General features: G+C 41.3%; 3 protein-coding genes across 4 annotated transcripts; 1 reads left to right on the top strand and 2 right to left on the bottom strand.

Annotated features, from left to right (window-relative positions):
• The first annotated feature begins 3,272 nt into the window (after nt 1-3,272).
• On the top strand, nt 3,273-6,770 carry LOC139225244 (C1q-related factor-like). Its single transcript, XM_070856213.1, has 2 exons — nt 3,273-3,938; nt 6,591-6,770. Exons 1-2 carry the CDS (start codon nt 3,291-3,293, stop codon nt 6,768-6,770), a joined length of 828 nt encoding a protein of 275 aa, XP_070712314.1. The 5' UTR covers nt 3,273-3,290.
• Nucleotides 6,771-18,039: 11,269 nt separating this feature from the next.
• Nucleotides 18,040-22,139, bottom strand: LOC139225245 (dephospho-CoA kinase domain-containing protein-like). The gene is made up of 5 exons (XM_070856214.1): nt 21,832-22,139; nt 21,036-21,154; nt 20,314-20,517; nt 19,525-19,612; nt 18,040-19,269 (listed from the first exon to the last, which is right to left on the bottom strand). The coding sequence occupies exons 2-5, from the start codon at nt 21,145-21,147 to the stop codon at nt 18,984-18,986; spliced, it is 690 nt and encodes a 229-aa protein (XP_070712315.1). The 5' UTR covers nt 21,148-21,154; nt 21,832-22,139; the 3' UTR covers nt 18,040-18,983.
• A 228-nt stretch (nt 22,140-22,367) lies between these two features.
• LOC139225246 (tRNA pseudouridine(38/39) synthase-like) lies at nt 22,368-25,717 on the bottom strand. 2 transcript variants are annotated; one of them, XM_070856215.1, is made up of 7 exons: nt 25,622-25,717; nt 24,922-25,315; nt 24,526-24,803; nt 24,257-24,440; nt 23,918-24,027; nt 23,561-23,733; nt 22,368-22,725 (listed from the first exon to the last, which is right to left on the bottom strand). In XM_070856215.1, exons 2-7 carry the CDS (start codon nt 25,312-25,314, stop codon nt 22,460-22,462), a joined length of 1,404 nt encoding a protein of 467 aa, XP_070712316.1. In that variant the 5' UTR covers nt 25,315; nt 25,622-25,717; the 3' UTR covers nt 22,368-22,459. The 2 variants fall into 2 exon arrangements, with proteins under 2 accessions (XP_070712316.1, XP_070712317.1); XM_070856216.1 differs by having other exon boundaries at nt 24,922-25,318; nt 25,622-25,710.
• Between the last annotated feature and the right edge of the window lie 210 nt (nt 25,718-25,927).

Here is a 25,927-nt window from a genome sequence, read left to right as displayed (position 1 = left end):
TGTTCAGGGTGGAAATAAAGAGTTTTGCACAAAGGTGACTTTATTGTGTTTTCTGGAAATTAAAACCGATTGTCCACATATGTGGACATAATGTTTCTCTAAAACTACACCATGTAAAAAGATGATGCTTAGGTTTTATATCAGGGTCCAATAAGCTCAAATAGCAAGGAGTAATAAAAAATGCATATCAAACGAGAGCTCGGGTCTTAAGAAGTTAAAAACACAAACATCATGTTCAGTCCTTCATTGAGGTTACACCGTGCCTTCATGGAAACAAACCAAAATGATTTTGACTTCTAAATTGCATCAAGTTGAAACATCTAGATGTCTTGGACATCCTTTAAAACACGTTGTCTCATATTTCAGCATGACATATTTAGTATCAGTGGAACAGCGGGCTCTTGATGAGAATGTTTTACAAATATTGTGGAGGTTTGAACAATGCCTTTGTGCACATTAGGAATTTTAAGTCAGTCATCAAGGGAAATTATTCAGACACATTAATATATTGTAAATCAGATTAGTACCTCAACTTAGTTTTAAAAAATGACTGAACAGACTGCTGGCAAAGATTCCTGAATCATGCAGAGCCTTCTCTGCCAGCACACTGAGTTTGGGCACGAGTTTACTCAGCCACCTCATGTGGAACGGATTTATTTTGTTAATAAGAATATGTACTGAATTTATAATTAGCGCGTAGGCTTCGACATCATCATTTCCCACAAGTATACACCAAGTCAAGCACAGTCAAGTCTAAAAGATGTAACTGCATTAATTACAGAGCCCAATACCAGGTGTTATATCGACTACATCGAGACAGCAGCCTCCACGTGGCCGCTCTAAAACAAAATACATACCATCTTACAAATGAGACTGATACACATGTAAACCTGGTAGTCCCCTTGAACTTCTGTATGTCAGCAAACGTATACTCATCAGCTATGCAGATATGATTATTAACTTAAAAACTATGGCTTGGAGCAGACAATCTTTGCTTATATAATGTTATACAGCAGCATTCATAAGCATACATGATATATATATATATATATATATATATGTTTAATATGCAGCAAATCTAAATTTGTCTATCTATCTTGTATGTAACAAATATATGTAGAATTTCCTATGCAGCCAATATTACAGAAATAGTTAAACTGATTATGTGAGTGGATTGCGTGCAAGACCCACCAAAGTTTATATCCCTGTGGCCAAAACGGTGTTACCCCTATGAGTGTTTATTTGAATCTCCAAAGACATCAACCTGAAATGTGCTAAACTAATATAACGCTCATAATATATTTTTATATCTCAACACCATGCAAATGATGAGCATGATCATGAGACAAATGAAGGAAAAAAAAAGCTCAGCCACTGCAAGAATTAAATCAGCAGTCAATACCAATGTAAATATCAACATACAGTAAGTAGATGACAGCATAAGAACAGAGATGATCAACCAGCTTAAGCAACAAATACTTTGCTTGGCTGGTGGAGGGCAGCAGTGATCCCTGACATATCAGAGGAAAAGTCCCTGCTCCCTGCTCACAAGCTGTTGGAGAGGAAAACCCTGTGGCGAATTACAGCAAACAGTAGCATGTCCGCTGAATCTTCCTAAAAAATGACATGTTCACTTAGATTGTTAATGAGGGGCAGCAGTGGCAGCAACAAGTGTTCCAGCAGTTGTAGCAGGTTGGTGCTAAAAGTGCATTTGATAGATGTCGGGCCAGTAGAGACAACTCCATTTGTGTGCTTGAACAGCTGTAGCTTGTAGGCTCAGGCAAAAGTCATCACGACTGCTGTAATTTACCAAATGAATATGAAATTTGACCGAGCCGAGTGGAAGAGAAAGTTTGCCTGCAGGTAAGTTTGCCTGAGCTAATCTTTTCCCTGTATGTATTAATAACCTTTATACTTGTTACACAGCATTTACATATTTATTGCACACTAACTGCTACAGCTGCTAAATTATTGTAGGAGTCGACATTTCACATGTCATGGCCGGAAAACCACAGGTGTAATTATAAATATTTCTACTAGCTTCTTTCTGTTGAAGTGTGCCAGTTCCAGGTCCTTCCTCTTGTGAATCCATGCTCACTATCATGGCTTCCTGTGACATTTTAAAGCCAGGTTTGTATAATGTTTTAATGATCACCTCTGATTTCAGAAGTACTGTAGGATTTGGGTGTTTAATTGTGTCACCTGCTCTGCTGGCCACAAGCTCAGGTCTCAGCAATTAATTGATTGAGTGAATTCCTATCATAGTCAATAGGAATCATAAGACCAATGTTGCAATACAACACAGAGTTACTTAAAAATTGTGACCTGCCCCTTTAAAACTTTGCTGATTTTGTGAAGGTCACAGCCTGACCACAGATACCTGGAATCATTCCAGTATATAAGAACTCCCGCTACACACACACACACACACACACACACACACACACACACACACACACACACACGTAGGCAGATACACACATTCTGACCTTGATATAATTATGGTCTCATATCAAACTAATAAAACTACGTCAGGCTAAATCTAAATCTATATCTAAATCTATACCTGGCTGCTGACTATTAAATGTCTCACATAAGTTCTTCTGGAACTGAAATTAAAATATTTTACGCTTGTGCACAAAATCAATGCTAACTGTTTAATATGGATACAAGAATGGAGTGTTAGAACATAAATGACCATTCCTAAAATTTAGATCCTTCTCATCTGAACGAGCTTCCCTCAGATCTTTTTTTCTCCATCTCTATCTTAATCATCCAGTGAACACGAATTGAATGAATACAACGATTTTCTATGCTCTATATATCACACACCTTCTTTATGTCCTCCCTGGCTTTTCCTATCTGTCAGTAGGAAAGTGCCCACCTCAGCCCTGACTCAGAGGGTTAGCAAGTGTATGTTGCTCACTCTCTCCTCCCCTTGCTTCTTTTATTTTTTTCCCTCTCAAGCTGTCTTACTCTCTCCCTCCTCCTCTCTTCTTACTCTCTCTCCACATTCTCTCAATCTCTCTCTCTTTTTGATCACTTCGGTCCCTTGCTCCTCTCCCTCTCCCTTACTCCTACACTGCTCTGTCACTCACTCACACACTCATAACAGCTCTCCCTGGGCATCATCTCCACCATCGGGGAGCCTCATTGTGTCTGCGTTTTGCCAGGTGGACGCACTAACCACAGTCACCATTTCCACCCCGGAGAGTTCCACGGTGGCTGCGCAGCCTCTTCCCCGGCTGAGCATCGGGCGGAAGACCCTGGTGGCAGCTGCTGTGGGGGTCATGCTGGTCCTGGTTCTGGTGGTCCTCATCCCTGTGCTTGTCAGCTCCGTTGGCACAGGTGGCGTAGATGACAGCGCGAGCCACTTTGAGATGCTGGGTACTTGCCGCATGGTTTGTGACCCCTTCCCCAGCACAGGCACTTCGGGAACAGGTGTCAACACGGGAACAGATACAGTGACCACAGGCCTACAGGTAGACAACGAGGCAGATCTGAGTGATCACAGCATCGGCCCACCGCTGCCTACTTACAGTGCTCATGGCCCACAAGGTAAACCAGGACGTCCAGGGAAGCCTGGACCCCCAGGACCACCTGGAGAGCCAGGCCCTCCAGGACCTAAGGGGCCACCAGGAGATGGTGTGGACATTGTTCGGACCGGGGTTCTAGGTCTGGGGGGCAAAGGTGCAGTCAGTACAACCACCTACAACACTACCCCTCGGGTGGCATTTTACGCCGGACTACGAAACCCTCAAGAAGGTTACGATATTCTACGATTCGATGATGTGGTGACTAATATTGGTGGTAACTTTGAGGGCTCAACGGGCAAGTTCACCTGTAAGATTCCCGGCACCTACTTTTTCATCTACAATGTGCTGATGAGGGGAGGAGATGGCACCAGCATGTGGGCTGACCTGATCAAGAACGGGCTGGTGGGTAACACTTATTAACACCTTTCAGACACCTTTAACACCTCCTGATGTTTTGTAATTCATTGGTTACTTTAACAGATGGAGAAAGCACAATTTCTAGAAGCAGAGCATAGTAGAGAATCATTCATTCACAGACATTATTTGTTAAAAACTCTAAATCATACACTGAGATGAACTGACATCAAAATGCTCAGGGAACAGTGTAGCCAGGGTTCTGGCAGTCTAAATTGAGTAGTCATGCATTCACGTGGATGGTGATTTTAGGTCTTGGTCTTGTGTTATAGTCCAGTAAATGACAATGCACAGTGGCACACTGCCAGATTGTGTATCTGTGCATATTACACATCCAATGATGTACATGTTGAAGTGAGTGGAAGGAGTGCGGCACTATCTCAACTCTGCACACATCAAAACATAGCCTGGGGTTGTGGCTAGTTCAAAGCTGGTGCCCTTTGAAATACAACAAACTCCACAGAACCATGATGTGCTAGTATGCGTTATCAGACTGCCTGTCAGGCCCAGGAGTAGCAATATCAAATTGGGATATTTGCTATATTCATGGATAATTTTGTAATGTCTTTCAAGCCCCAGGTGATGGCACTGATTAAACTCCGTGTAAATCTGAGCCTCTGCTTTTTCCTCTTAACATCTCAGCCAGGCTGCAACACAATGTGCAGAGAGTAGACACAATAACACAGACACCTGTACATTGTAATGCAATCCAGAACAATGGCCCCTCAGTAGAGATCAATTTCATACAGATACTGTTTCACAGAACAGTAGATTCAACTCTGTGACCATGGTTTTTGTTATCATACCCTCTACCACTTAAGCATTGCTACGGTAGGCTTCTTGTGAATAAGAGTTACAACCAGGTGTGTGCACAGACATATCAAGCTAAATTAAAACAAGGGCGCCCCCACCCTTCCCCACACCTCATTGTGATGTTTTTACACTACACCAAGGCTCCAAACAGACATTCGTCACTTTTCACTACAAACAATTTAATTCTCCACTTCCACAAAAATGCACAAAAAACTAGTTAAATCTAAAAATAAGCAGTAAAAAGATAACAGAGAGGTTTTTATAAAATTAATATTAGATTTTCATTCCATAAAACCTGCTTACTTTTAACTTTAACAAAAGAAAAAGAGACAAATATGAACACTGGAGACATATTGTGGAAACAGAGCTGGTGGCTAGATATTTTAATCATCATGATTCACCTGTTGGCTGACGATTACCGTGTAAAGACTTCCTCAAGCTGCCTCCTCCGGCTCTTAACCTCTCTGCCTCTGTCTGCTTTCTGTAGAAGGCAATGACGGTGTGTGCAACACCAGATATGAAGTTTCACATATAGAGCTACATTTACCTTAATTTACTACAGTCGGAAATGTATCTATTAGAGTCTAACACAGTCTGGTGCAACTATGAGCTCCAGGATTTCTAATGAAACATGATTAAACCACTAACAGATAACATCCTTAGTTGGGGTGGAATATTTCTGGAAATTAAAGTATCCAGGACCAATTAAGAGCAAAGCAGTCATGCAAACTTCATGCAAATCAACTATAAGATTAAATCACCTACATAACGATACAATCTTGTGCGTTGTTTATTCACACATAAAGAAAAGAAAGGGTGCAGAGGAATTAATTAGCAGCTTAACAATAACAATATGATTGTAAGTAACCTATCTATTTGGTCCATCCACAGAGGGCTAAGTGGTGTCAAGCGGTCATGATGCTGCTGAGGGAGAGCTGAGTGTGGACGCAGGGAGGGAGGGGAGTTTAGGCCACATTGCCCTCATTATGCTGTCATTTGTGGCTCAACCTCTCCTCTCAGACTCCATAGGCAATAATTACACCTCAATGTTCCCCTTTTGGGTCTAACTTAGCTCACAAGCTCGCCACAATCTGGTTGAAGCAGGGATTACGCTTTCATCGTTGGTCCGGTGAAGTTGCAGCGTAACAGCCAACCTGGCAACCCAAATCATTATACATTAGCTAAAGCTTAGAGGGGATATGTCTCTCAGTGGCCAGCTGTACATGCAAAGGGACTTCTAACACCCTCAGTGATTACCCTGTGTTGTCACGATGATGCTTATATTCGAGAAAACATTGCATTATCAGTACTCCACCCAGAGAAAGGTAGATGCACTGTAAGAGTAGAACGGAGGCAAAAAGGGATAGTACGCACTGCCATCCTTCCTCAGAGGCAGACTGAGTCAATCCTGACCCTTTCAGTTGAGTCATGAGAGGAAAATAAGATATTCACCACAGGGGATGCACTTAAAGTCTCAAATTCAGTCCACATTTTAAATATTCTTTTCTTAAAATAAGATCTTATTGGTCATCTCATATGTGTCTCAAGTCAACAACTAATGTAATGTTTGTGTGCATCAAATTAAGCACTTGTATTAATATCACTCTCGACTTCAGTAATGTAATATCAATATGATTGTTTGGGCTTTATCAATAAAAATGAATACAATTAAGATAATTTGCATTTTGTGAATGCATTTTGCCAATTTCTGTTATTTCAGTGATGCATTATAACAATTCCTCACTGTAAATCTCCTCCCTCAGCACTGCACCATTTACATTTCTTCTCTTCTTCTGTCCTTGTCTGTGCGTGTGTGTCAAATTCCAGGTCAGGGCCAGCGCCATTGCCCAAGACCAGGACCAGAGTTATGACTACGCCAGCAACAGTGTCATCCTTCATTTAGATGCGGGCGATGAGGTTTTCATAAAATTGGATGGGGGCAAGGCTCACGGGGGCAACAGCAACAAATATAGCACCTTCTCAGGGTTCATCCTCTATGCCGACTGAAGAGTGGACAGGACGTGGGCTCAGAGGTGAAAGGTCACAGCCAAAGGACTTTGACTTGGCTCTCGCAGTAAGGTTAACATTGCCCATAGCCACAGATCTGCAGTCAGATTGTTACTGCAGGTGTTTAACGTCAGCACTGATACAGAGTTTACGTCTGTGGATCTGTGGTTATTGGTAATTGCCTGCCTCCTCGTCCATACGTTCCATTGTATACAGGGGGCCTATGGACGCGAGCAATGTAACAGTGACAGTCACCGCCATGTGTCATGCTGAGGTGCAGTAACAATTATGACAGTGACGCCTCGCCATCATTTCTGAGCTGTCATGTCAAATTCCAGTCTGGAGGTCCAACAGTTGTGGCCACTGCTGTGTTTGTAAATGTGCTGTTTAGATTTTTGTTAACATTATTTTTTATGATAAGATGTTGTGTTTAAATGACTGAGGAGATATATTCTGTCCCGAGAAATGCAAAATTATCAAAAATTGGACGCTAAAATTAGTATTGAAAAGCAAACAGTGTCACAAAATGTAGTGCGTTTCAGTGTGATGATTTGGAAAATCATACCATATCAGCCCATTATTTTTGGCATATTGTTAGTGTATAAACTGTAAATTTGATATTAAATCTTGATGTCTGAACACAGTCAAAGTAGTGTACATACACCATATTGTGTGTCTATTAAAAATTATAGCTGTTGATAGATGTGCAATTATATCATGTAATGGTTAATGTGCTCATTTATAAAGATTTATTCACTTAGTTGATGCATGCAACACCTGTTAAAATGTTCTGTATGTTTTGACAAATGATAAAGAGAAGTACAGTGATTTTAAACAAAGTTTAAATTGCCAGGTGTGGGCTTAAGGAGCATCTGTTGCTAAGATTTGACTTCCAATGTCCATGATTTTTCATTAAAAATGGGTTTTTTGCATCTCCTCACACATCATGTGATTAATACCACTCACCTCACCTATTTGTTGATCAGCTGTTCTGAGTTCTCATTTTTCCAGTGAAACCAGCTTTTAGTCCCCACCAGCGCAGCAAGAGGCAATCAGCGCAGAGATGATCACTGAGGGAAAGGGGAGAGGAAATCACAGCTGTTTAAATGCCAAATGAAGCGGGAGATGATTGTATTTCACAAAGGAGACATGTGTTTTTTCCATGTGATGGGTGTGGAGACGCTGAGATGTAGCGGGAGAAAGTCAGGGGATGGGTGCTAGAACATATCATGACGAAGCTTAGATCAGTGTCGGAAAGTAATCCAGGGCAAATTAGGATCTGCTGTGACGGCGACACAAGTGTCAGAGACAAGAAAATAGCTTCCAGGCCTAAACTGTAAAAACCAATATATTTTTCTGTTTTCTTAAGAGCTCACTTTGATGTTGTGAAATTCTTTGGACATAATTCGCCTTTGACACGGGCCATGTAGGGTCCACAACTGTCTCTCATATAGTTTGAAACACCAAGTTAGGAGCTCAAGAACAGAAGTTCTTGTGTCAAAAAATATGAACACTATGGTAAAATGCACATTTACTCATCCACTGAAGCTAATGAAACTGAATGTCAGCCCAATGTTACCTCTCAAAATGCCACTTGTGGCTCAATTAAATTCTGAATTTTTGTGAGCTTTTAATTGGTTTAATAGTACACAGCTGATGAATGACAATGAGAGTGCATTGCCACTCTGAGTAGTGTTTGAACATCCTGTGGTCTGTTTAACTGATGCAGTAAAAGCCAGGAAGCCCTCTGGTCTAAACCTAAGCTTGTCTCAAGACAGCAGAATTCCTCCAGACACAATTAAGACCGAGGGTCCGTGCCTAAGCAGAGGTCACCCGAGCCACGGGGCAGCTGAGCACTAGCACAGGCTGTTTTCTCCTTGCAGGGTGTATGAGCACATCGTCAAATTAGAGACTTCATGTCACAATGTCAAAGACAAACGCCCCCGGACTGCGAGAAACAGCTTTCACTGCTGTAACCACTGGAAGTCAGCATTGCCTGAGAGTCTGCAACATCTGTACTTTTCCTGACGTCTTCAGGGAGAAACACAAACGCACCAAAACCGTTCTTATATAAAAACGCTTAAGAGACCTTGAAGATTGAGCCAGAGGTTAGTGAATAGACTGAAATGAAAATGCACCTCAATTCAATCTTAGGCAGTTTGTTTTTGCTTTCTGTTTATGTCTTCTTTCCCCGAACATTAAGTACTCTATTTGCGCCATCACATTAGCAAATAAAACTAACTGTTGCATCGCACTGCAAAAAGGAACCCCCTATCTAGCCATCTACCCGTGAGCTATTTATCGAGGTCAGAGTCATACGGGCAGCAAAGTTAAGCCACAAACCATGTGTGGAAACCTCTGTGTAAAACATAGATTCTCTTGGCAGGCATCGTCTCTGCCTCATCCTGCAAAAGTGGGTGATCCTTACTTAAGTTATTATGCTTGTGCAAGTGACACAAACCCCTCCTCCTCAAGGGTGTTTGGTTTTCACTGTGACTTCAGCCGAACAACCTACCCAACAGGACACTCTGTGGCCAGTGTTTTAATTTGTGATGAAACAGCATCTGGACTGTATGTGACGCTGGAACCTTTGACTCACATTTTTTCTCCCTGACTTTAAGCAGGTTCGGGGTTTGAAGATAAATATTCCTGCGAGACGTGCTGTAAGCTGCTTTTTGTTGACATAAGCTTCGTCTCTTGGACTTTGCTGTGGGGATATTTTGAGATTTTCTACTGTACCTCTTTTCATCATGTATAAATTGAGGGATTTGAAAGATTAGGACTCTACTGCAGACTTGTTTTAATTGAGGTAATCTCCTGCATATGCAAACGCAACTGAGGGAAATTTTGATTCATTCACTTCCACTCCCTATCAGTAAACTGTTTCAGCTTCAGCTTGACATTTGCAGGGGCCAATTGGTAAGGCGTGAGGCTTATCAGGCCACTGCAGAGTGCGCGTGCACGCTTGTGGGTCTGGTTGTGTGTGCGTGTGTTCGGGTCAGTGTTCGGGTCAGCGTGCGTGTGTGTCCCTGCATGTGTCTTTAGTGTCACTGAGACAGGAGAATGGTAGGCTTGGAGAGAGGATCTCCACCGAAATGTCTGAAGTGACATTAATGAGCCCTTGGTGCTGTTATCTTGAGCGTCCCCACTTAACTCACCGGGGGAGATCCAAATCAGAGATACTTTAATTGTCAAGCTAAATTGCCCTTTATGCTCCTGTAAACTTTCTCCCTCTAAATGTGCAGCCACAACCCCACACTCACATGCACAAGCGGTTTCACTTGTGTGAGTGTGTGCCTGAGACGATGTTTTCTTAGATCTTCACTCAAAGCCCACAAAAAAAAAATTCTACCTGGTGGAACAAATTGTGTCAACAGGCAATGAAAGCAGCTTTATTTATGTAGCACATTTCAAGCACAAAGGCAATTCAAAGGGCTTTACATGGGCAAAGAAAAACACTGAATGACATTCAAGACAGCAACCAATAAAAAAGCTAATTCATTTTTAATGTGGTTCAATCACAGAAGTCTTCCGTATCATTATCCTGCCATCCTGTCTTTCTAAACTCTTCTTTGGTCTTGGCCTAACTTGATTAACATGTCCAACATCATCAATAAACTTATTAATTATTAAGCTGTGAAAGAGATTTCTATACTCTATACTGTGTGCATCCAGTCAGTACTGCTGCTAGTACCAAAACAAACGAATATTCAGCTGTTCTAAAGTCACCATTTTATATTATTTGCACCTTTCTTGTGCTCAGATATGTTAAGATTATCTTTTAGGTAAAGTCTTTTAGGTCAGACAAAGTTTAGGGAAACCCCAACTACAAAATCAAGAGCCAGATTTCAGTATCAGTCACTTTGCAGCACTCACATCTTAAATGTCTGTTTTTTTTCTTCTTTTATCCAGATTTACTGTAAATGTTCAACAAGCCCCTGGTGACCCTGATCCAACTCATTCTCATTTGATCCTGTTCTGTGTAAACAACTGTTTACACAACACTAATCTTATCTATCAATCGTTGAACCACGTGTACAAGAAATAAAGATCTTTAAAAATTATAATAATAATAAAATTAATAAGCTCACCAGCCCCTGAGTGAGTTAACTTTCATACAGATATCTTATAATATTTGTCTTGCGCCACAGAATAAAATGAACAGAGTCTTCAGTGATGCAGTCTGAGCGGTGCTTTGCTAACACGCTGGTATGAGGCAACTATACTGCACACCATGTTCACCATCTTGGATCAGGGTTGAGTTTTGATAAGGGGTCTGTACATAATTTCACAGTAATCCATCCAGTAGTGAATGTCTGTACAAACCTTTCTGCCAATCTATCTGGTAGATGTTGAGATATTTCACCAGATAACAATGAAGAGTTTGACCTGCTAGTGGTTTTCATCCCAAAAGTCATTAGGATTCATCATCAGGGAACAATGACCGCCTGTACAAACTTTCAAGGCAATCAAGACATTTTACTAAAAGAAAAAAAAAAATCAACCTGCTGATGATGCCAGAATGTCTACACAATATTTTATGACAATCAATCAAGTAGTTGCTGAGATATTTCACTTTGGACCAAAGTGGTGGATCGACAGGCCGACTGTCAGGCTGACATTGACAACCCTAAAGCCATGCCACTAAAATCAGTGTCTCCTCAAAATCATTGTCTGTTCAGCACTGTCTGGCTGTCAATAACCACTGACATTGAACTGCATCTTTCTGGCTGCTCTGCCATCATCTTCAGACCTGTTATCTAAAAGGTCACCAGTAGCCTGTATGTATCACCTTGAACACTAAAAAATACACAGTAAGTATTAAGTGCACAGTAGCTGAGTTCGTCTTTGAAGCCACAATACAATTGTAGAAGTTTATTGTTTTTATTTCATATCAGGGAATATGGTTGTTTTTAGATGTTTTTTTTTTCTAATTATAGGCCTTATATATATATCTTTATTGCATTTATATCTTTTACAGCTGTTATACCTTATTTCCTCATATTTTCATATTCATTTGCCCCATATCGTTATTTTATTTCCTCATCGTATATACATAGCTTTTCTGTAACGGAGCTCCCAGCCAAAGAATTTCACACGAGTGTACTTGTACAACCGGAGTGACAATACACATCTTAAAACTTATAACACCTATATGTTCACTATTTTCAATAAATGTCAATCTTTTTCAAGAGTCAACTTACATGACCAACAGTGGTATGTTTATACATCGTTGAACAAGGTAGGTTAACAGATTCCTCGTCCACGCCTGCGTAAGTTCTGGCTCTGTTAACATGGAAGCCTGGTACACATGTTACATGTCCTCAGAATCTCAATGAATACAATAAAGGGCTTGATTATAAGGAGGTGACTGATCTTAAATCTTGCCTGTATTGTCAAAAGGACAATGCTATCATCAGTATCTGCTACATTTTCATCCGTTTTCTCAGCTTTAAGGCAGAATGGTCGGGCAAAGCCAGAGGGGGGATATGCATTCATAAACCCCACCCCCCCCCCCCCCCCCCCCCCCCCCCCCCCCCCCCCCCCCCCACCCCCCCCCCCCCCTCCCCCGTTGTGTTTTTTAAGTGTAAGTTCTCCTGCCAAAGCTTGGGAGCTGATTTGATATGATTTACCAGATAGTTACATAACATGCAAATGTCTGAACCTGAGTATTTTTGTAAAAAAAAAACTGGCAGCTGCTAGATAGTGAGAAACAAAACTGTAGTTTTAGGAAAGTTGATATGTCTCTAAATGACACCAGGGGTACTTGTCAGTTTCAGGGTACAGTGATGAAGTTTTGGGGTACGAAGCTTGAAGAACAGGGGTACTAATATTTGACTTGACTGCAATCACAGCAGAGTGTATTGTAAATGGTATTTTGTCGTCTGATCACTCAAAGTGCTTTTACACCACATTCATGCATTAACATTCGCATTCACTTTCGTCATGCAAGGCGCCAACTCTCTTTGACACGGTCAAACTGCTGATCTTACCTCGCTCTGCCTCCTGAGCCACATTGGGGACAGGTTAAACACTGACCCACTGATCTACAGTCACAAACATGCCAAGATATGCAGCAACATGCCAGCAAAGGAAGAGGAAGACTGCAAGCTGTTAAACATGGATGTGAACAATACTTGAAATACTTAAGAAATCTGCTTAGCAAATGTTTTATGAGGAAGGAAATGCATTCATGATATTTTTAGAGCTCAAGAATACACACCAAACTTCTGTTTGTTTACTTCCAAAGAGCCCCTGTTAATCTGTGGTCCAAATCTAATATTGTGAACAGATATAACTTGTGTGGTGTGAATACTCAAAGTAGAGGATGTAGGATGGAAATGTATGCTCAAAAATCATCCTGCACTGCAATCGATAATCACGCATGGGTGCTTTACCCTTTGTCCTAGCGCTCCTTGGGAGAGCATGACAACATGCATCCCCCACTTTCTTCCCCAACATCATGCTTAATCTGGGGACTGTCCAGTGTGTCAGTGACTCAATACCAACGTCCTTGTTGCCTCATGGCCCTGACTGAGCCGGGGCTAACACATAAGGACAGGTTGAGTCATGTGGCTGGGGACGCTCCGCTGGCGTGTTGCCTGTCTCTTCACCTCACCACAGTCTCGTGGATGCAGCCTGACAACGGGCTACGGAGGCGCTGCAAGAGCCCCTTCCTCAGCATGACACCAGATGCCAGAGTTCAAGAACACTACAGTTGTTACAGTCGCTCTGGCCAGTTTATTCTACCCGCTGGTGTCGAGCTGCATTTGTGACCTGTTGTACTTATGGAGAATTGGTGGCTCTGTTCAGTTTTCATTAATGCTCTTTTTGTCGATTTGTGCACCAACAATAACTCGGAAAATTGAAGAGATTCAAAAGACGAATCCTCCCCAGAGATCAGCAGTTTTAGATGCCCGATATTCTGCATTCAAGGAGACACAGCATTTCAAGTGTTTTATATTTTAGTGTTATTACGTTGTTCCTGTACCCATCTCTCTTTCAGTTAGATTTTTCCCAGAGATGAAACCCCTTTAGGCAACATTTTCTATACCATCCTATCCTATCCTATCCCCTATGTGGGTTATTTCACAGTATGAGTGTTATTATCTGTGCAAATTGGTGAGTTTAGAAGAAATGAAAACAAACACCTTAGCCATGCTAGTGTTAGCGTTCAGCTCAAAGCACCGCTGTGACTCTAAGAACAGCCTCACTAGCATGGCTCGGACTTTAGTTGAAGTATCGTTAGGTGTCTTTTTCCTTCAAATCATCCTGACCTGCTGGCTGGTGTCTGCAGCCATCAGTGCTTTGTTCATAAATCACCTCCCTGCTCAATCACTTCCACTAACTAAATCAGACCACTTGTTTAAAAAAGCTGAATTCAATTTTCAAAATCGACCAGGCATCTGTCTGCCCCACCAGTCTCAGCAGCTGGTGACTCTGCAGGAATTGGTCCTGATTGCCAACCCATAAATAATCATGCAAAATCATGTCATGGTTATTTGTTGAGCGGGACAGAGAAAGGTTTCATCAGGGGGCCACATAGCTGCAGAATTTCTTGCGCTGAAATTGTGGTTTCAGTGTAACGTAGTATAGCAACTTAATTTGGATATCTGTTTCTTCTTCTTTTCTAATTCGGAGTGTTTATGAGGAAATAATCTATTACAGGGTCGGAGACTAAACTAAAGTGCTTCTAACAACCCACATTTCTGTCTAAAATGATGAAAAGTTTTCCTTCCTTTAGTCAGTCAGAAGAACCAGAAAGCAGAAAGAGCTAATACTTGAACGATTAGCACAACTGGCCTTTCTCATAGCAGACATTTTGACTTTTCATAGAAGGAAAAGCATGTAACTAATATTGTACTATTCTAGACTAGACTAGACTAGACTAGACTGCACTACACTACACTACACTACACTACACTAGACTAGACTAGACTAGACTAGACTAGACTAGACTAGACTAGACTAGACTAGACTAGACTAGACTAGACTACACTACACTACACTACACTACACTACACTACACTAGACTAGACTAGACTAGACTAGACTAGACTAGACTAGACTAGACTAGACTAGACTAGACTAGACTACACTACACTACACTACACTACACTACACTACACTACACTAGACTAGACTAGACTAGACTAGACTAGACTAGACTAGACTAGACTAGACTAGACTAGACTAGACTACACTACACTACACTACACTACACTACACTACACTACACTACACTACACTACACTACACTAGACTAGACTAGACTAGACTAGACTAGACTAGACTAGACTAGACTAGACTAGACTAGACTAGACTAGACTAGACTAGACTACACTACACTACACTACACTACACTACACTACACTACACTACACTACACTAGACTAGACTAGACTAGACTAGACTAGACTAGACTAGACTAGACTAGACTAGACTAGACTAGACTAGACTAGACTACACTACACTACACTACACTACACTACACTACACTAGACTAGACTAGACTAGACTAGACTAGACTACACTACACTACACTACACTACACTACACTACACTACACTACACTAGACTAGACTAGACTAGACTAGACTAGACTAGACTAGACTAGACTACACTACACTACACTACACTACACTAGACTAGACTAGACTAGACTAGACTAGACTAGACTAGACTAGACTACACTACACTACACTACACTACACTACACTACACTAGACTATATCATGCTATGCTATGTTATGTTAGATCCATCTCAGTACACCTAAAGTACAATTTCAGATGCAAATTTTACATATGATCTGCTTGTAATTAATCCAGAGAGTTTATTTTTCTTATGAAAAGTGAAAAAGTGTTTTCAAAGCAAATTCATTTCTTCAAAGAATTGAATTTTTTAAATCAACTTTTGATTGATTTAAAAATAGCTTGAAAATGTTCTAACTACATTGTAAAACAAGAGGGGAAAAAAAGGATTTTAGGAGTCATTTTATAAGATTGAGGTCTTTTCAGATTGAAGACTGAATGCACGCTGACTGGACAGGTCTCTTAGATCATCAGGTAAAGGTTTCCTCACTAAACCAAGAATAAATTAGACATAGTTTATGATGCCTTTGGGCATTATGATCCTACTCTCTCTAACGCTCTAGCAGATGAACTGAGGTAAGCAGATAAGACACATATCTATTCTGCAAGCTTTTAGTTAGGTTTAAAGGTTGTGTATAATCTTTTGCCTGTTTTTCTTTACTTTTATTTTCTTGCAGATTGAGTCTATACCTGTCATATCAAACACGCTAGATAAATAAACTTGGCTTTTTTGAATCAACTCCAATGTATAGGGGCTTTAACATTAAGCTCCAAACCTGATGTGGTGCACACATAAATAATGAAATGTGTCTGACTGCGAATGTCTTGTATGAGTTGATAATTCACTAAAATGGCACAACTGAATTGCTTTCAACAACCCCTGTTGAATACTGAAAGCCTATTACCCTCTAGGTACCGTCATTGTGATGATAAAAAATGAGCCCCTTGAGTGAACAATTCAGACTCAAAGAACACTGAGTGATGCAAAACTTACTGAAAATTAGTTTTGACTTTCAATTATCCAGAGTTGCGGTCCAGTTTGGTGCAAATCTATTTATTCTGTTTGCCTTTGCCCAAGCTGTTTTACCTTCCCTGACGGCAGTAGGCGGGGGGAATGATGAAAAACCACTCAGACAGGAGATTCCAAAATGTCGACACACTGTGGTGCCGTAGGCCAACTCTCTGAACATGATGGTGAGATTATAGAAGTCTTTACCCCCTGCCATCACAAAATTATTTGCTCTGCTCCAGGAGAGGACCCAAAACACACAATAAAGCGGCGGGTTGCGCCTGCATCCATGCACTTTTTTCAAAGTTTAACAAGGCAACTTGAGACTTTCACCTTTTAGCTTGACACCCTCAGAATTAAACCCAATTTATATTCAGACTTAGACTTCGCCACCCTTCTCTGCCCGGGGCATTCACACTTGCTGGTACAGATATAGTCTTCCTTCCATGCTCTGCATCTGGCCTCTGTCTGTGTCTGAGAGAGAGACTGAGAAAAGACACTCTTTAAAATCTATGCTGAACAGCTGGCTGCCGAGTAAAGCACGCTACCTCCTGGATCACAGTGGACAGAGGTTTAAAAGAAAAAAAAGAGATCATGTTCACCATCATGGGTCTGAATGGCGGATATTATGATTATGTTTCTGCGTGACTTTGTGTACTACATAAACAGCTGTATGTCGCATGTGTGTAAAACATTGCCTTGTGTGATTTTGTGTCTTACATATGCATCCAGAAGTGTAGCCACGCAGCCTTGGTTCACTGTCCCCCCCCTCCCTCCTGCCCACCACAGCCCACGTCACTTTGCATTAATTCTGCAGCGGCTTGATAAAAACACAGAGCAGACCAGTAGGGGCTTTAGACGGAGCCAAGTGAGCCACGCGGGCTAGTGGGACCTCAGTGCCAAGATGATGTCACCACGTCTGCCTGTGGGCCTGAATTTTCATGCCTAAACTCTAATGTGGACACGAGCAAGGACATCACAACTGACCATTAACACACGTTCATTATTTTCTTCTCCTGAAGTCCTGTCACTAACACATTTTCCTGTAGGACCTAATTACATCAATGTCTTTTGCAAGGAATATTTACTTACAAGTTGATGCAGTTCAATATTTATACGATATAGATTCATTATTATAGGAGGTAATGAATAGATTAATTAGTTGATCAACTGAAAATTATTCAGCAACTATTTTGTGTAATATTACATTGCTTAATGGATTAAATGATGAAAATAAACACTATTTGCATCCACTGAGTTGCATTATGGGAAATGTAGGATCCAGTGTTTTGGGAGTTTGACAGGATATCTCGTCCTGTGTTGTTTAAGTTTTTACCATTTCTTTTTTAAATCTGTCTCTTCTGAGTCCCTTAACTTAATGAGGGTCCATACTTTATCATTGGAGTAACTCATTAACTCCCCTTTAATTTCTTCATTCGCTGAAACAACTTCACTTGAGTAAAGCTTAAAAGTATAAAAATACTCTGCTTTAAATAATAATTTCAGTCGGATATGAATTTCACCAAAAAAGTTGAATTATCTCATGAAAACTTGTTAAAAATAAACACAATTTTGAGTGAAAGGGGACTTGAAAAGTTATGAAAGAGCACTCAGCTAAAATAACAAGAAAATTGAAAAGCTAACACCATCTGTTACTTTAAAACAGTAGTGTTGGATCGTTTATATTTCAGTTAAGCAGCTAATGTTACAAATGGTGCTTTAGTTACACGTGAATGTGAACAGAAAACACTAAAATCATAGACTTAGTATTTACAGAGAACAGTTTCAAGTGTAAGAAAATACAGTGATAAATATAAAGTCTGTTAATTCATCTAAATCCACACTGTTCCCCTTAAAAATGGATTGTCAAATACATTCTGTCATATATCTTCATTATACAGGTCATTAATATACAATCATAACATCTTCTCTAGGCATCGGATCATTCCCATTCTGTACTTGTTTTTCATACGCAGTACCGCATCCAATTTAAAACATATTCACGAGTGGGAATACAACACGCATTTTGTGCTAAAAACTGGTGACTGGTGAAGTACAGAAACTGCAGTGACTTCTGCACATCTAGAATGTACTGCATCGTACTTTAATTTGCTCTCTCCATTGTCTGGTGTTTGTATTTAAAATCAATGCAATCACCCAAAATGTCTAATTTGGAAATTTCATAAAAATAAAATCTTAGTTTGTACAACTATCGTGTTTTTTTGCTAGTGTCTGCTATGAGTTGACTGTTGCACCAAAATAAAAGGTTTAACCAGTTTTATAGGCTCCAAACTGCAACCAGCCTGTGCAGCTACTGAGCCTTTACGGTATCGCCTTTATGTTTTTAATGTCACTGAGTAAAACCAACTGAAATTGCACATAGAAACCCTTCACACCAAACCACATTTGTCAGTGCATGTTGTGTCAGTAATGTAAGTCCGTGTTAATTGCCAACAAAGCACGTCACACTTCTGAGCAGAAGCGGTGGGTGCTGTAAAACTAATCTCACAGTAAATTGCATCGGCGCCCTGACGTGCCTTCTCCTATTCACAACCTCACATCTGACTATATCCTGGTCCAGACCCCCTCTTCCTCCCCTCGTCTGTCCTCTGTTAGGATAAAAGTATCTTGGCTGCATACAGCAGTATCCCACCCAGGCCGGCGGTGGCGGCAATAACAATGACCCTCACTAAAAGGAAGTCCATGGAGTCCTCCAGCTTTGTGTGCAACCGTAGGACCTGCCGGTGGGTGTCCTCTCGGCTGCCTGAGTTCTCAATAACATGATTGGCCAAGCCGCGCTTTTCATTGAGCGGCATCTGTGCAGCCACGCGCTGCTCGGCCTGCTCCTGGGTCAGGCCGTCCCTCTGCATCAGGCGCAACAGCTGAGTGGCAGGGTCACTGAAAAGGAACAGACAATGGAGGTTATTTATGGTGCAGCCGGGGTGCCTTGTTAAAAAATCCAGAGGCGGTGAGTCATGCTAATAAGACAGAGCTGGAGAGAGGTAACCAATAACTCACAACATTGGGCTTAATGGCCAGACAGTCTGTCAAAAACAGACCTCAGAATATTTAATGATTTAAAATTTGAAACTTGTAAAAAAAAAAAACGGTCTAAAAGTAAAACTCATCAGGAAAACTGGGCAGCGGTCTTACCAGTAAACTACCACAGTGTGGTTTAGAAACTGAGTGAGACGTCTGGTTTCAAAGAGCAGCGGCACGTCCAGCACCACGTAGCGGTACCCTTTGGAGACGGAAGAGCAGGACAAGCATTGTGAAACAGAATCAATCAGTGCCAACACTTTTACACTGTAACACTGTGAAAACGTCGGTAACACAATTCAATCAATTACTTTTTAATAACATACAAGTGGTGAATGAGAACTTAATTCTAAGGCACTTGTTTGATTTGCTACAGAATTCATGTGGCGAGTGGAGGTCATGCCTGTTGCATAAGGAGAAAAAATGAGTAGAGATTTTTTTCATTTCGAAAATGAAGCCAAAATGTTGAGAAGTCGAGTATTTCAACTTTATTCTCAAAATGCAAAATAAAAAAACAATTCTCTCGTTCTTTCTCCTTCTGCATATATATCTTCCTCCGCTTAATTTGCAAAATTTATTTTTGAAAAGCAAAATAAGTAAAAAAAAAAAAAATCTTCCTCCTCTCATTTTCCCCCCATTATGCACTATTTATTTATGTTATTATTTACAGTTTGAAATATTTACAGTAAAAGACCTGAATGCAACAACTACTACTTTTCTCTCAGCTACCTTCACCTTCTACCTCATAAAGCGTTGAGAGAATTCTGCTGACGCTTTGTGAGAAACAGCCAAAAACCCTAATGCCCATCGCTGCACTGCAAAACAGCTTTGGCTCAGTTTCAGCAGACTTTTCACCTTTTGCCTGTTAACCAGTAACTGAGCCAAACTAAACGCCTTCCTCACCTCTGAGAAAGTAAAACACGATCTCTTTGAGCATGGCTTTATGGATCTCTGGATGGGTGATGGAGTTCAGCAGCTTCCTCTTTTCCTCACTGGCGAAGATGAGCTGACCCAGCTTCTGCCGATCGATCTCCCCGTTCTCGAGTAGGATCTCTGGCCCAAAGTGGTAGACGATGCGGGAATAGGCAGAAGTGTGCGGCTCCACAACTGTTCAAGAAACGGCAGTAATGCTGGGTGTTTTTCATTTCATTTCTCATATAGACAAAACCAGTTAAGACGTTGAAAAACAGTACACCAGCCAAAGATACAAATTGTATCTTTATCTTGGATGATTGTTTGCCACGTATACTGTATATAGGCCTTCTATTTTCTACAACATGCAGCTGTGCATTATTCTACTTGACCTTTTTTATCTTCATCACATAACTAAAACATCATCCCCGCAGTAAGCAGACAGCTGTCATGATTCATGCTCTCCAAGTGTCTTAATTATCTTCCTACAGGCTCAAGCTCGTAATGTCCGGTTCAGTAAGATAATAAACATTACTACACCAAGCATAGTTCAGTCAGAGAAGGACATGTAGGTGAATCCTTATTCTCAAATCAGTGGTTTTTTGAGACTCTCTCTCAGAGGAAAGTTGAGCCAGGTGAGTGTTTTGACAGGTAATTCAGCCAAGTTCATGTTGTAAAACTGAAAAGTTTGCAGGGGAGGGATATTCACCTACCTTTCCTGGCTACAACATCGGCATCAATAATGGGGCACCCAAGCTCCCGCAGCATTGAAGACACTGTGCTTTTCCCTGAGGAAATGCCTCCCGTCAGCCCCACCAGGAACATCTTAGAGCTATGACACAGACAGATGTAGCCAAGAGATGTCAGCGACTGCTTAAGTGACTCAGAGACTAAACAGAATTTTAAAATAATTGTTACATTGGCATAAAATAGAATGACAACACAAGGAAATATGAAACTTAGGAGGTTCAGGGCACCACAAGAGAAAGCACATGAGGAAATAAAGGCTGACAAATAAACACTACGAGTTATAAACAGTAAAATTACACTCACACACACACACAGGGACAGTATACGGGTAATTATTACAATTTTAACCTGACAAATGTCAAAGTTCTACACACATAAAAGTGCTCTAGGTGTGTATACCCGTCCAGGAGAGGCCTCACTGTCAGCTCAAATAATTTCAGCTTTTTTCTAGATTAAATCGAGTATTGTAAAGTCTTTCTGAAGCTGTTATGAGGTTTAATAACACGCCCCCTGCTGTGGAGGTGCTGAGCTACACTCACTTTATGTGCTACTTGGCTTAGCACCCAACATGGGAGTCAAATTTGGTCAGAGGGTCAGCTTTGAAGTTATTTTTGACCCAACGCCAAGATAAACCCTGACCAGACTTCACAGCTCCTCCACGGTGGAATAAACTCAACTCTATAAAAGATACAACTGGTTGTTTCCTGTTATTTTGTTAGTTTTATCCACAAACACTCCTGTTATGAATTTTTGTGTTACCTCGTAAACGGGTGATAGTCCTTAAACCAAATGAGTGTACAGTGGGGATCCGTGCAGAGCCACAGTGGTGCAGTAAACAACCAGGGTTGCTAACAAGCTAAAGCTAACAAGCTAACGCTAGCACAAGTCGTGTTTAGGTCAGAACGACCACAAATGCGACATTAAACGAAGGCGCCGCCATTTCCACTCCGTCCTGTCAAATATGAAGCCAGACGAACTGGTTGGACACAGTCGTATTAGTGGATACTTTGGTCTGCAACTCTGGCATGAAACTAAACTGACTGCTAACGACGTAGCTTCTTAGCTTGTCAAGCGCCACCTCAAAAATCCTCCCACGTTCCTTACTACTTCACGTTGGTTCCGACGAGCTACTTTAATGTTCCCGTTCAAATTGAGTTACTACAGCTGTGCACTAAACCAAACTCAGGCTCACTTTTCTCCAAAATATGTTTATTTCAAAGCGAAACAAATATACCATAAATGAAGATGTATATTCTGTGTTTTCTTAAATAAAAAAGGTAAATCCAATGTTTTCTTTTCTGAAATAAAATGTAAATACAATGTTCTCACATTAACAAAAATTACCATAAAATATACCTTAGCACGTCCATTCTCCTGTGAGAAAACATTAATCTTTGGCATTTTGATCTGTGCTTTGTTTTGACGACTCTGAAGAAACGGGCAGGCTGGGGGAATTGTGGAAATTTTTGGACCTCTTCCCTCTGTGGACCATTTCTCCTCCATTCTCCCCTTCCTCCCGCTCCAGCCTGCCCCTTTTGACAAAATGGTTTATCCTGGACTCCAGGCTCTCGCAGCACGGACGCTCCAGCAGAGGCCGATAGTTTTTCTGCCTGCTGCCCTCTATTAGCAAGCAATGTTTGGAGGAAACGCCACCTGTGGATGGAGAGAAGAGAAACAATCAATACCCGCTTGGCCTTTTGATGTGTACAATAGATTAGGATTCAGTAGAATATTGAAAGGATGCATAAGGCTGTGAGTCTGTCAGTGTTGAGGACATTTATAACCAAATTAAGCTTTGCAGTATGTGGTGAAAATACATGAAAATCATACCCCGGGTGTCATATATGGTGACATATATGGTGACATGCAAGAGCACACTTTTGTTTTTGTTCTCTACAGACAGCACTCTTTAAGGCATGGTAGGCTAAAACTATTTCTCCTTGTGGTGTCTAAAATCCACATCATTCCTGCTGATTATGATACTGAGTCTTATCTTTATAGTCACATGGAAGCTCTGGTAGCTCTGAGTAACTGGAGGTACTCCAGTTACTCAGAGCTACCAGAGCTTCATGATTATCAACAGTTAAAGCTCTGAGGAAACACCAGGAACAAAACAAAACACCCAAAAAGAGCACAAAAATTCTACATATGAATATTTACTCATGCAGCCTATAGAGGTGCAACTGGGTAAATCATCAAATTGAAGACACTTGGCTGTTTTTAAATAGTTTGGATTTAAAACTAAAGGATATACTGCTTGAAAAAAAGAGTAAACAGTAAAACATATTTCAGCATAACAGTTGCAGCATACGTAGCCTGTTATGGTCTGATAGATTCCTGGCCTGAATTATTATCTCACTCATAAGGTCTATTTCAAAATCAGTGTTATTATAATTATTATAATCAGATTTATGTTGAAATATCACAGACTAAAAAGTTGAAAACATGAGGGTTTGTCAGGGTCTGTTCATCCAACTGAACATCTCACCGATGGCCTCCAAACCCTGGATCATCCCGTGGAGGACGTGGCTCTTGACTGCACTCTGGGTCCAGTGTTGTTGTAGCACAGACAGGGCGTAGTTCACCTCTTCACTCTCCTGCTTCCAGCTCAAACCTTCAAAGTGGCAGTCGTACAGCACCAGCGGGTAGTCTACTGCCATGCTAGAGGCAACAGGGGAAATGTTAAAGAACGATTCACACTGATGCAACTGTTGTGCAACTGTTGCTTGCACTGAAGAGTTTTTATTTATCTATTTATACTTGTGTAGGGATTTGAGAACTTGAAAACTCTGATTTGATTTTGACGACTGGGAAAAAGACATCAGTTCAGCAGCAGTTGGTTCACCTGTACTGGGGCTTCCTGGGATTACTCTGAACATCCAGGAGGTGATTAATTATCTCTGGGGCCTCCAGTTTCTGCCCTATCAGGAGAAGCACTGCCATCATGCATCGCACCTGCACACAAAACACAATTCAATGCAATGAGAGACATTAGCTCCATAAGAATATCTAAAACACAAAAATCCGAACAAGCCACGCTGTTAATGAAACTTTGCATTGATCTATTATTACTGAAAAAGGCCTAATTTATATGGATACAATAGTTTGAAATTAACGAGTTATTGTTGAGTAGAGCTGTAAAACTGCGATAAAAAAAAAGTCATGAGTTTGTGTCTCTTGATACCTGATGATAAAGGAAAGCCAGCCCTTTGATTTCAAACACGAAGAGGTCATACTGGTCTGTTCTGGAGGTGTGCTGAGGCTGCACAGGCTTGACTGATGCCGACAAGATGCTCCTCTCAAACTGCAGGACTCCATTGCCCACATCCATTTTGCACAGGTTGCGAAAGTCGTGCGTGCCTTCGTATCTGTTGGGCACCAAGAAGTCCTCAAATCAGAACCATGATTTCAGGTTGGTGACGTCAGTGTTTATCACTTTACGTCTTCACCCACCTTTTTGCAGCGTCTGCCATCAACGCCACATCCAGGGATCCTCGGGGGAAGTAGTACCGGTAGGTGCGGGACTGACAATCAAACCGTGCGCTGAAGCCGTCTGCTGCTGGTGCCCAGTCCAGGATCCTGATGTCCGGGGGCAGGACTCTGTTCAGCATCTTCACATATGGAAGCTCAGAGCCAGCAGCCTTGTTCTTGGTACTGACATCAATATTTTCAGGGAGCGTGATGCCGAGTCCTTCACAAAACTGTGTGGAGCGCAGATCGATGGTTATGACCTGTGGAGAGGAGACGAGGAGCATGTGAGCCGTTATATCGTTTCGGACATCAGACATGACTGATTTCTATTAGTAAAATACACACAATACTTTACACTTTGAATCTCAGTGAACTCACTTGAGAAAAGGCACTGACTCCTTTATCGGTGCGACCACAGCGGTGGTAGCTGGAGGTCTGTCGGTCCTGAATCAGGCGCGTCTTTAGCAAAGCTTCAAAGAGTCTGGCCTCCACGGTGTTGTCTGTGTTCTCCTGGACTGCAAACCCCTGGTAGGCCCATCCCAGGTAGGCCAGCCGCAGAGCAACATGGCGCCGAGGGTGAGCAGAGAAGTCAAACGGTCGCTCTTTGCCTGCTTTCTTGCCCTTTTTACTGCTGTTGGTGTTTCCATTAGGAGGTGGATTGGACATTTTCTCCATGTCGTCTCCAGCTTCACTCCTCTCCTTCAGCTGGGACTTGAGCTTCTCAAGCTCTGCCTCCAGCTCCTTTATCCGCTGGTTTAGAGCCTCTGACATGCTGCTTGATAAATAAGCGAGGAGAGACTATTTATACTAAGTATAACTTAAATATTAAACATAATGTGCACCACTGTCGGTTAATGCATTAACACACACATCGTTAGATACATGTTTAATCATTTATGTACATTAGTGTCAAATTAAGTAACGCAGCGTAAATTATACTTTTGTTTACCGTTAACTCTGCAGTGTGTTTGTAGGCTAAACGCTACAGTCTGTTAGCTCGGGTGAAAACGTTAACAACAAAGGCATATTTAAACCGACAGTGGTTGTAAATAATACCACAATAACACTTTATCTTTACCTGCGATTTTAGTCTCACTGTAGCTGGTAAATTTATATTTTTCAGCGAGTTTTCTGTGTCGCCAGCGCTCACGTTACTTTCCATGCAGTTTTGTTACAGGCGGACCACTTTTGAGAGCGGAAGCACTTCCTGTAGAGGGCTTCTGGGAAATGTAGTTTACTACTACGTTGCTCAGCGTTGGTTGATTAAGTCCATTTGTTAGTGCAAATGTATTGTTTTAGGCTAGGATACAGTGTGTAAAAAAAGGAAGGGTGTTACTTGATACTTTCTTCTTTGTTTTTATATTTCATTTAATAGATTTTCTTT

Source organism: Pempheris klunzingeri, unplaced genomic scaffold (assembly GCF_042242105.1).
Source record: "Pempheris klunzingeri isolate RE-2024b unplaced genomic scaffold, fPemKlu1.hap1 Scaffold_105, whole genome shotgun sequence".
NCBI classification, from domain to species: domain Eukaryota; kingdom Metazoa; phylum Chordata; class Actinopteri; order Acropomatiformes; family Pempheridae; genus Pempheris; species Pempheris klunzingeri.
The sequence above is the reverse complement of the archived record's forward strand: the minus strand, read 5'-3'. Positions and strand labels throughout refer to the sequence as shown.

What these genes read in the sequence shown, in the direction of transcription:
- LOC139225246 (XM_070856215.1), bottom strand. Translation starts at nt 25,314, where the DNA reads ATGTCAGAGGCTCTAAACCAGCGGATAAAGGAGCTGGAGGCAGAGCTT. An exon ending in GAGTCAGTGCCTTTTCTCAA is followed by an intron (nt 24,804 to 24,921) that starts GTGAGTTCACTG and finishes TCCTCTCCACAG; the next exon opens with GTCATAACCATCGATCTGCG. An exon ending in CCCAGGAAGCCCCAGTACAG is followed by an intron (nt 23,734 to 23,917) that starts GTGAACCAACTG and finishes TGTTGCCTCTAG; the next exon opens with CATGGCAGTAGACTACCCGC.
- LOC139225245 (XM_070856214.1), bottom strand. Translation starts at nt 21,147, where the DNA reads ATGTTCCTGGTGGGGCTGACGGGAGGCATTTCCTCAGGGAAAAGCACA. An exon ending in CGATGTTGTAGCCAGGAAAG is followed by an intron (nt 20,518 to 21,035) that starts GTAGGTGAATAT and finishes TTTCTTGAACAG; the next exon opens with TTGTGGAGCCGCACACTTCT. An exon ending in CGTGTTTTACTTTCTCAGAG is followed by an intron (nt 19,613 to 20,313) that starts GTGAGGAAGGCG and finishes CCGTCTCCAAAG; the next exon opens with GGTACCGCTACGTGGTGCTG.
- LOC139225244 (XM_070856213.1), top strand. Translation starts at nt 3,291, where the DNA reads ATGCTGGTCCTGGTTCTGGTGGTCCTCATCCCTGTGCTTGTCAGCTCC. An exon ending in ACCTGATCAAGAACGGGCTG is followed by an intron (nt 3,939 to 6,590) that starts GTGGGTAACACT and finishes GTCAAATTCCAG; the next exon opens with GTCAGGGCCAGCGCCATTGC.